Below are 11,531 nucleotides of genomic sequence, written 5' to 3'. Positions count from 1 at the left end.
TCTTATCATCCCTACAGCACCTGGGTCATTCTTTCACCTGCATGTGCCCCAGGTCTATGTTGGCCCAGGACACTTCTTGGCTTCTGGCTAGTGATCTGATTTTACTGAGTGGAAAAAAAAAGTTTGACTTCAGTGAAACCCCCTTGTAGTGGAATGGGCTCATTTGCTTTTGCTTGAGACAGGGGTAAGGATTGAATAAACTTAAATAGTTTACCTTGCAGGGACACTAACATTGAGCTGTCAATGGATTTGCTTGTCCTCCTGCACCTCTTCTGTTGGCTAGTCTTTGTTTATAAAATAAAATGTTTTGTGAGGCATTACATAGCATACAACACTAATCATAAAGGATATATATCAGATTTTGATAGAAAGGCATGCAACCTTAGAAGTTGGTAATGCTGTTTCCTTTCTAGTCGAAGCACCATATTTTGTGGATTTAAAGAGACCGGAGACAAAGATTGCTCACACAGTGAACTTCTATCTCAAAGTGGAACCTGGGGTGATGCTGGGAATCTGGTGAGTCCAGCTGTGGTCACCGGCTGCTTTGTGGGGGGTGTTGTAGGCTATGTGGTGAGGGCAAGCAGTGTGTGCTCTTTGTCTATAGAGAGGTTGGTGCTCCTTGGAGATTCTGGGAAGGTTTTTGACTGTGGAAATTTGACCTAGTTGATTTTGCTTTCCAGAAATTTTGCTTTCACGTGTGGCACGATTTAGAATCAAAGATTATAAATAATATCATTCATATTTTGGAAGGGATGGCATCAGAGCTTAAACTGTGAACACCTAGTTTACAGAAGGCTGTGGACGACAGTGGAACCCCAGCATCCATTTGAGGGTCTACACATGGATTAAGCCTCTGGTGAATTCCCTCTGACCATAGTCAATACTCTTGTTATCAGACGGAGAGCATTATAGAGACAAGTACAGCAGATATAATTAGGCTAAAATGTAATATCTTAATTGATCACCCTTTTGACCCATTTAAAAGTTGTTTCAGTTAATAAAGAAAAGGGAAGGGGAAATACACATGGATTAAGCCTCCAGTGAATTCCCTCTGACCATAGACCAGGAATATGAATAACTTTGCTATTCAGGCTATCATTGGAAAATGAATTATGGCAGATGTAGTTAGGTTAAAATTTAACATCTTATCATTTGATCTTCCCTTTGACCCACTTTAAAGTTTCAGTTTTTAATATTTTATATTTTCTTTTTAATTGAGGATTTCTGCTATTTGAATTTGTTATTGTTGTTAGGTTTTTTCCCCCTTTGTTTTTGTATGTTTTTGGTATATGAAATTCAGGATGGGTGACTTTATAGCAGTGGTTCTCAACCTTCCTAATGCCCCAACCCTTTAGTACAGTTCCTCATGTTGTGGTGACCCTCAACCATCAAATGATTTTTGTTGCTACTTCATACTGTAATTTTGCTACTGTTATGAATTATAATGTAAACATCTGATATGAAAGCTGTATTTTCATTGTTACAAATTGAACATAAATAAATCATAGTGATTAATCACAAAACAATATATAATTCTTTATTGTGAAATATTTATTTCTAATTAAAAATAAATGAAATTTTGTCTTGAAGCATAGTGTAGCATGGGTAACAGTGTTCACGCCGGGTACTCGTATGTGGGCGTGTCTGCATGTGGGCAGACCCATCTGGAGACAGATAGAGGAACGGTGTCTTGGGTTCCTAAGACCATTGGAAATATGTGTTTTATGATGGTTTTAGGTGACCCCTGTGAAAGGGTCACTCGACCCCCAGAGGGATTGCGACCCACAGGTTGATAACCACTGCTCTATAGAGACGGTAACTGAATTAATGGTTTCTTGAGAGTATAGTAGGGAGGTTGGGGAAAATGGGGAGCTCATAACAATGAGTACAAGAAAGAAGACAATGCTCTAAAATTGTGGCAATGATTATACATCTCTTCTTGATATTATTGAACTATTGAATTATATGATATGTCGATCATGTCTCAAAAAACTTAAAAAGAAACAATAGTTTCACATTTTTGTTTAATAAAGATTTCTGTGATGTGTTTATCCTTGTTATTTATCCTTGTATATATGTAAAGGGAAGGTACATCAGAAACCTTCTAGTTTCCTCCAAGGAACCTCGAGTTCTCCATTGGAGGGTTCAGATTCAGAATTTGGCCAGGAGAGAGAATTTCTCTCTGTGAACCCGTATGCTACAGCCTCCCCTTGTTCTGCAGGCACACGGTTCCCTGCTGCCGGTGGGAAGAGGCTAAGGGGAAGGACCGTTGCTGGTATGAAGCGGCCCTTGGTGACGGCAACCCAGTTGTGGTTTGTCTCCACGGCAGTGCTGAAACCAGGTCAGTGTCTTTGCTTGGAAAACTGTTATTGCCGTTTTGGAGAGAGAGAACGAGCCTTTTATTCCTGTGAAGGAGTGAAGGGCAGGGCTCAGTGTTCAACTCCATAAGCATCTCTCTCTCTCTCTCCCTCATCTATCTATCTATCTATCTATCTATCTATCTATCTATCTATCTATCTATCTTATACATGGGTATGTATGTATCTATATTAGATAAAATGCATTTGTATTTGTTAAAATCTGAGGAAATTCTGACAATAGGCTTCTCTTAAAAGTTCATTATATACGTAGTGATGTGGCTCCTTCATTGAGAAGGCGAAAAAACCTTGAAAACGTGAACATTGGTTTGATAGAAACTACTCTCTCGGTTGGTAGCTTGTCTCTTATTTTTTGCACTTTGGTGAGCAAGTTCTAAAATTTTAATGAGGTCATAATTAGTTTGCCTTTTGATGTTTGTGTTTTGTTACTATATTAGATAATTTATTGTTGAGAGCTAGGCCTGACAGTGTTGTATTTTTCTAAGAGGTTTATGGTCTTAGTGTGCAAATTTCACCACTTGTCTGTCCATTTGTTGCACTGTGGTGGTGTGCGTGTTGCTTTGATGTGGGAAGTTATGTCACCAGTATTTCAAATGCCCACAGGCTCACCCAAAGTGAGCAGGTTTCAGCAGAGCTTCCAGACTAAGAATAGACTATGAAGAATGATTAGGCTGTCCACCTTTGAGAAATTAGCCGTGGAAAACATGACAGGTTGAATAGAAACATACATGTGAAAAGAAGCAGGTCATTGTTGGCGATGGTGCCAGAGGACGAGCCCCTTGGGTTGGAGTCATTGAGTGGTGGCTGAGGAAGAGCTGCCTTCTCTACGTGGAATCGACCACAATGGCGGGGTGGAGCAGGGCCTTTGGGATCTTAAGTTGCTGATAGGACATGACTCAAAAGGAGAAGAAACAGCTGCAGGCATCAATTAATAATCAGGACTTGGAATGTACTAAGTATGAATTGGGAATGATTGAAAGTTGTGAAAAACAAGATGAAATGCATAAAAGTCAACATTCTAGGCATTAGTGAGAAGATGTGCCATTTTGAATCAGAAAATCATATCGTTTACTATACGTATACGTGAATAACTTTCCTTGGACAAACCCTCCTTCACAATACCACTTCAATGGCTTGCAGGTATAGTATTGTGTAGAGTACCCATCAGTTTATTGTATTAGTCTTTTGTTATTATCTATTCAGATTTTGTTAAGTTAACATGTATAGATAAACTAAAATGAATATCTACTTAGATTTTAAAAAGCACAACCTTGAATTGAACCCACCTGAATCTTGAGAACAGATTTGAGATGCTGAACACTAATCCCAGGAGACCTGGTGAGCTGCGGAAGGACATCAAGAACACCACACAAGAAGAAAGCAAAAATCATTAAAAGGACAGGAAAGAAAAGATCAAAATGTATGCCAGAAGGACTCTGAACCCTCACTTAATCATGGAGTAACTTAGGCAAGTGGAAGAAATGGTGAAGTAAAATAATTGAATAGAAAATTCCAAAAAATTGGCTTCAGAAGACAGTCAAATATTATAATGAAATGTGCAAAGATCGAGAGTTAGAAAACCAAAAAGAACACACTCAGCATCTGTTAAACTAAAAGAACTCAAGAAAAAATTCAAGCCTTGAGTTGCAATCTTAAAAGATTTTATGGGCAAAATACTGACTAATGCAGGAAGCAACAAAAGAAGATCGAAAGAATACAGAGTCACTGTACCAAAAGGAACTAGTTGATATCCCACCATTTCAGGAAGTACCATATGAGCAAGAACCAGTGGTGCTGAAGGAAGAAGTTAAAGCTGCACTAAAAGTATTAGCTGAAAACAAGGCTCCAGGAATTGATGGATACCAATTGCAATGTGTCAACCAGCTGATGAAGCACTGGAAACGTTCACGCATCTATGCCAGGAAATTTGGAAGACAGCTAGTTGGCCAACAAATTGGAAGAGATACATATTTGCACCCATTCCAAAGAAAAGTGACCCAGTAGAATGCTCAAATCATAGAACAATATAATTGATATCACATGCAAGTACAATTTTGCTGAAGAGCACCCAACAATGGCTGCAGCAGTACATTGACCAGGAGCTTCCAGAGGTTCAGGTTGGGTTCAGAGGAAGATGCGCAACAGGGTTATCATTGCTGATGTCAGGTGGATCTTGGCTGAAAGAAGAGAATACCAGAACGCTGTTTACTTGTGTTTCTACTGTGTGGACTACAGCAAACTATAGACAGCCTTGAGAAGACTGGGAATTGCAGAACACTGCATGGTGCTCATGTAGAAACCGTACATGGGTTGAGAGGCAGTTCTGCCAACAGAACAAGGGCATACTGTATGGTTTAAACTCAGGAGAGGTGTGCCTCAGGGTTGCATCCTCTCACCATAGTTACTCAATCTGCATCTTGAGCAAGCAATCAGAGAAGATGGATTATATAAAGACTGGGTTATATCAGGATTGGAGACTTATGCAGATGAGGAGCACTTGCTGATAAAGATTGCAGCCTTCAGTTGGGATTGTGGCTCAATGTAAAGACCAAAACCCTCACAAATGGACCAATAGGTAGCATCATGTTAAATGGAGACAATATTGAAGTTGTCAAGGATTTTGTCTTGCTTGAATCCACAATCAATGCTCATGGAAACAGCAGTTGAGAGATCAAATGATGCATTGTACTGGGTAAATCTGGTGCACCAGACCTCTTTAAAGTGTTGAAAAGCAAGGAGGTTACTTGGAGGACTAAGGTGCCCCTGACCCAAGCCATGGTATTTCAATAGCCTCATCTGCATGTGAAAGTTGGACACGACTAAGGAAGATGAAAGAAGGAGTGACGCATTCGAATCAAGTGTTGGTGAAGAAGACGGAACGTGCCATGGACTGCGAAAAGAAGAAACATATCTGTGTTGGAAGAACTGGAATACAACATTCTCCTTAGAAGCAAGTCTGCCAAGACTTGGTCGCCTATTCTTTGGACATGTAGTCAAGAGAGATGGTCCCTGGAGAAGGGCATCATGCTTAGTCAGGGAGAAGGGCAGTGAAAGAGGGGAAGCCCTTTAATAAGAGGGATTGAGACAGTGGCTGCAAGGATGGGCTCAAATATAAGAACCACTGTGAGGATGCAGGGGACTGGGCAGTGGTTCCTTGTGTTGTCCCTGGGGCAGCTATGAGTCAGCACCGACTTGAAGGCCCCTAACACTAGCAGCAGTTTGCAGATTCAGTTCCTTAGTCCATTTTGAATTTGTTCTTGTGCGTGGTGTGAAGCACAGATCCTGTTTCATGTTTTCTGACTGCAGAACTATACAGGGGACTTCAAATTGCCGACCTTGCACTTAGCAGGCCGACTCCGAGTATGTCACCTGGCCTCCTTGCATCATTTGTTGAATATACTTCTTTCCTAGAGAAAGGTCTTAGCATTCTTATAAAAAACCAGTTGATCATAGACCTTATAAAAAACCAGTTGCTTTATTATTATACTATTAGCAAGCTGTAGCTGTATGGTGTGTTTTAATTCAGGAAATGTGTGTATTCCTACCTTATTCTCTTTCAGCATTGGTTTTGCTGTTTGAGGCCTCTTGCCTTCTTTTTTTTTTTTTGCCTTCTATATAAGGTTGAAGATTGAGTTTTTTTTCTATTTCTGTAAAGAAGGCTGTTAGAGTTCTGATTGGGATTATGCTGAATCTATAGATTGTTCTGGGCAGTATTGACATCTTACTGATATTGTGTAGTCAAATCCATAAATATGGACCATCTTTCCATTTTAGCCTTCTTTAATCTCTTTTCAGCAGTATTTATATTTTCTCTTCTTAGTCCTTTATGTCTCTCTTTAGACTTATTCCTAGGTATTTTATTCTCTTAGGTGCTATTGTAAATTGACTTGCTTCCCTATGAGATATCTTATTGCTGGTGTTGGGGACTTTTTTGATATGTCAATTTTAGAACCACACTTGTTTATGTTTCTGTGAAATTTAACATTGCATTCTGATTGTGTAAACTTGGGCATTAGGTTACAATATATTCATCAAACAATCACATGGCCCACATAACCTGCAATTGCATCCAGATATGTGTGTAATATAGAAGACTGTTTTGATTACCGTAGCTCTATAGTATGTTTTAAAATCAGGAAATATGTATTCGCCTGCCTTTTTCTACATATATCTGTGAACCTGCAATTACCCTATGTCTTCCCAGATTTATTTGCTTGGCTGTTACTTCCCCTCATTCACTGGTCAGAAGTCTCAGTTTGCTCTCACCAGTGCTGGGTGAAGGGAGGCCAAATGTGAGGATACAGGGAATGAAGATGTCTGTCTTGCTGATGCTTCAAAAACAGTATTTCTATGGAGTCTTAAAGGCTTGAAGATAAACTAGCAGCCATCTAGCTGAGAAGCAACAAAGTCCACATGGAAGAAGCACAGCAGCCTGTGTGATCATGAAGTGTTGATAAGATCAGGTATCAGGCACCAAAGACCCAGAACAAAAAATTGTATCATTGTGAATGAGGGGGAGTGCAGAGTGGAGACCCAAAGCCCATCTGTAGGCAATTGAACATCCCCTTACAGAAGGGTCATGGGAAGGAGATGAGCCAGTCAGGGTGCAGTGTAGCACTGATGAAACATACAACATTCCTCTAGTTCTTTAATGCTTCCTCCCTTCCCACTATCATGATCCCAATTCTACCTTACAAATCCGGCTAGACCAGAGCATGTACACTGGTACAGATAAGAGATGGAAACACAGGGAATTCAGGACAAATAAACCTCGCAGGACCAATATTGAGAGTAGCCATACCAGGAGGGGAAGGAGATGGTGAGGGGAGAGAAGGGGAACCAATCACAATGATCTACTATAACCCCCTCCTAGGGGGAGGGACAACAGAAAAATGGGTGAAGGGACATATAAGTCAGTGTAAGACATGACAAAGTAATAATAATTTATAAATTATCAAGGGTTCATGAGGCAGGGGAAAATATGAGGAGCTGATACCAAGGGCTCAAGTAGAAGGAAAATGTTTTGAGAATGATGATGGCAACAAATGTACAAGTGTGCTTGACACAATGGATGGATGGATGAATTGTGATAAGAGTTGTATGAGCCCCCAATAAAAATGATTAAAACAAAACAAGCAAGCAGTGATTCGAGACTTGGAACCCATGGAATCTCCAGAAGGTCCAGTACCACCCATCCCCAGATTATACATAAGATTTGAAATGTGGGTGTTCCCCATCTGTACCTTTAATTAGAGGTTCAAAAGGCTCCACCATCTATTGAAACCTAAGAAATTACTCTACGACGAGAGTCGTATGGTGTAGGGATCATCTCTGATTCTCCTAAGCAGAAGAAGATTGGGGAGTATGGTTAGTTTGGGAACAACAAAACAAAACATGCCTCGCAGCTCGAGGGTGGTCGTCTTTCCTCACTTCGTCTTGTACTCAGGGCAGAGTGGACAGGGCACCGGCAGATGCCACATCCATCCCATGGTCCCCGTTCCCTTCTGCGACTTATTTTCCTTTAGCTTCCACAGAAACTCTTAGAATTAAGCTTGGTTGTGCAGCTGTGAAAGGAGATGGATCACCCGTGTCGCTTTCATGCTTGTGTTGAGAAACATTAGTGGACCTGGGCATTCCAGGAATGTGACCACAATGGGAAGTGCCCATCATCTCACTCGGACAGAGCCCAGCTGGTTCTGACCACAAAGACAGTTTCCTTTCTCCTAGTTCGTCATTTGTCTCAAATACAAAAGAAAGGTGTGAGCTCAGAGGCCAGTACTTATTTTGTTTAATAGTAACTTATTTTGATTAATCCGTGCTCTCTCTTTTGTAAACCTCCTCTACAGGGCAGTCCCTCATCGAATCAAGCTAGCAAAGGTACGTCTGAAGAGGCCTCAAGGCACCGATTTCTTAGGTCTCTATTTCTCCTGGGCGACAGCCGTAGGTCTTTCTCAGGGCCTCCGTGTGAACACCTACAGAGAAGTCCCAGGACATCACTGGTCAGTGGGGCAGTGGGGAGGTTGCTGGGTGTGGGCCCCAAAGTCCTCCCAGGGGGTCTCTCTTTCCTTCTTGACCATGGGAGAATCAGAACAAAATGGGAACATTTCTGGGTATCAAAGCACTCTCCTGAGTTTATTTTCATCATTCCCTCGGAGGTGAAGATACTTTTGTTTGGGTTTTCTATTATTTCTTTTCTTTCTTTTTTGTTGAGGGCTGGAGGATGGGGGAGAGAGTAGACTGGGTGTGGAATGGTCACTCCTAAACGAAGCAAGCGTCTTCGTTTGTGTGGCACAGCACAGAGGCACCGAGGGGCCACTTTGGGAAGAGCTGCAGCCCCAGATGAGGTTGTGTGGAGGGGGACGGTGGCCACTTCCTTGCTCTTCTTGCTGACCTGCACATGACTCCCGTGTGTTGGGACAGCCTCTGAATTCCCAAGTGTGACGAAGGTGACCGGGTTTCTCCGCAGCCCCCGCTGACTCAGAGCTGGTGGAGCAAGTCACCGCTCTGTTTATCTTCTCACACACTACAATTAGGTCCTCTCTGCGCTGCCAGCCATGGGCTGCTTTTCTAATTACTGGCATGCTTGGCTTAATTGTGCTCCACTTTAGCGTGCTTTGCGGACACTGCATTTCTTACCAGTGGAAGGTTTGTGGCCACACTGCCGTGATCAAGTCGATTAGTGTCATTCCCCCCCCTCCTCACCCCCCAGCAATAAGCACTTACTTCATGTCCCTGCGTCACATTTGGCTGATTCTTACAATATCCCACACTTTCTTACGGCTATGGCACACATGAGCTTATAGTGTAAACGCACCTTTTCTATGTACTGGGGGACAAAAGAGTCCACTCGACTCCCTCAATTGTGACATTTGCTGTAGTATGGTGGTCTCGTAGCCGTACTGACCACAGGACCCGGAGCCCTGCCCCCTTAGGCAAGCTCTCCCTTAGAGCTCTTTCTTGCTTTTACAGTGTTCCAGGGGCTCCGGCAGCATCTTCTTCACCCGTGGCCTCTGGGCAGGCAGCAAACTCCTCTCTTGTGCATCCTTCCCTCCTCCTCCCTGACTTGTTGAGTCCGCCTCTCTGGCATTGTGCTGGGCTCCCTGCTGTTTCGCCAGGAGTTGAGGTGTCTATGGGGTTCGGGGTTCTCTTTCCACCTTGCAGAATCCCTGGAACCACAGTGGTTATGCATTGCACTGGGCTGTGATCTGTAAGGCCAGTAGTTCAAAACCACCAGCTGCTCCGTGGGAGAAAGATGGGACTTTGTATCCCTGTAATGAATTTCGGTCTCGGAAACCCACAGGGGCAGTTCTACCCTGTCCTGTAGGGTTGCTACCAGTCGGCATCAACTCGATGGCAGTGAGTTTGGTTTGATGTTGGTTTTCCACCCTGCATGTGATAGTTGGACATTGAATTCGGAAGACTGAAGAAGAATCAATACATTTGAATTATGGAGCTAGTGAAGACTATTGAGAGTACCATGGACTACCAAAAGAACCAGAACAACAAAGGTACAGCCAGCATGATCCTTAGAGGCCAGGATGGCGAGACTCTGTGTCATGTACTTTGGACTTGTTATCGGGAGAGACCAGTCCCTGGAGAAGGACGTCATCATGAGTAAAGGATTGGGGCAGTGAAAAACAAGCAGACCTTCGACAGGAGCGATGGACACAGTGGCTGCATCAATAGGCTCCAACATAGCCATCGCGAGGATGGCACAGGACTGGGCGGGGTTTCCCTTTGTTGTGCATGAGGTTGCTATGAGTCGGAACCCAGTCAGTGGCTGCAACAACAACCTTCCACCCCGCCACCTGCTGCCCTAACCCCCCCAGGTGGGATGGTGGTAGGCATGATGCCAATGAGAACATGCCTTCCTATCCCCTCCTACTCTTGTCAATGCTGAATTGTGTGCCACCTACAGCCCCAGGAAGGAGAAGAGTTAGCGTGACTAGTAGCCAGATCATCGCGGTAGATCAGACGAGTGGGAGGCAGAGCAGCTGGTATGATGGGATGTCTACCTCCAGGCATTTACCTGGCCCCGAGTGCCATCATCGTCACATCCCCGCATGACCCCACTTCCTTAGACCTTCCTTCCCACCTTCAGATTGGCAGCTTCTGACAAACAGAGAAAACAGCTTTATAATTCCGTGAGCTAGCTTTCTTTCCGTCCACACGTGAGCTAGCTTTCTTTCCGTCCACACGTGAGCTAGCTTTCTTTCCGTCCACACTCCCCTCCCTTCTTTCCTCAGCCACACAGCCCTCCATTAAGCACGCTAAGTGCCTACTAGCTCTTTTCATGCCCACCTGGTCTTTAGCCTGTCTATAAAGATTTTACAGGATCATAATTGTATCTCCATAGACTTTTATGTTGTGTTCTTTTAGTTAATGTGATTTTATAAACATTCTTTCAGGGTTTCATAGCCCACATAAACTGTAAATTCACAGATGGAATTATTTTCACATGTGTTTGTAGACATTTATCTAACCATTCCACTGCTGCTGGATATGCATCTTTTAAAAATTGATTTAAAATGTTTTTTTCTCCAGAAAATGTTAAGCATCTAGTTTTTTCCCTTTGGGGTTTTTCAAGACAACGACTATTTTTAGAAGTACTCTTTGTTGTTGCTTATTGTTGCTTTGCACTGTCAAATGGCCCTTCAAGCCAGGATGCTGCAAACAATACATGGATATCCCAACTTCCCCGCATGCTTAGCTGCACTGTGCTTCAATGACCTGCTGATGGCTACACACATCTACAGGTTCATAAACTACAGATTGGGTTCTAGGTAGCTCTTCACTACCAGTTCATTTTGTATGTGAGAGTTCCTAAGGCGACCCCCCATCTGCACCTACGAGGTAACAGTGGAGACCCAGTGCTTTGAAAGAGGGAGACAGGGCTGTGAGCCCCGGTTCTGCCTCTTACCAACTGGGGGAGCTCGAACACTCCTGGACTCAGTTTCTTTCTCTGTAAAATGGGGATAATACCTTTATAAGGACTGATGTGGGGATGAAATAGAATTTTAGGAGTGCCCACTCAGTAAATTTTCATCCCTTCTTATAGCTCTTTTCTTTTTTTATGGCTGTGTATGAGAGGGTTTTTAAAAAGTGTGTAGAAAAATAAAATTAAAAGATAATGGGATTTTCCCATAAACTTTT

General features: G+C 42.8%; 1 protein-coding gene across 1 annotated transcript in view; it reads left to right on the top strand.

Annotated features, from left to right (window-relative positions):
* The first annotated feature begins 421 nt into the window (after window positions 1–421).
* The window catches only part of ABHD12B (abhydrolase domain containing 12B), a 29,989-nt gene continuing 18,879 nt past the window's right edge, over window positions 422–11,531 (top strand). The window contains exons 1-3 of the mRNA XM_045287637.1: window positions 422–516; window positions 2,222–2,341; window positions 8,225–8,277. Of these exons, the coding sequence (XP_045143572.1) occupies window positions 503–516; window positions 2,222–2,341; window positions 8,225–8,277 (187 nt within the window). The 5' untranslated portion in view covers window positions 422–502. The remainder of the gene's footprint in view (window positions 517–2,221; window positions 2,342–8,224; window positions 8,278–11,531) is intronic.

The sequence above is a fragment of the Echinops telfairi genome, unplaced genomic scaffold (assembly GCF_000313985.2).
Source record: "Echinops telfairi isolate 266 unplaced genomic scaffold, ASM31398v2 ScPeMD7_18;HRSCAF=68, whole genome shotgun sequence".
Lineage (NCBI taxonomy): Eukaryota > Metazoa > Chordata > Mammalia > Afrosoricida > Tenrecidae > Echinops > Echinops telfairi.
This window is presented reverse-complemented; position numbering and strand designations above follow the sequence as displayed.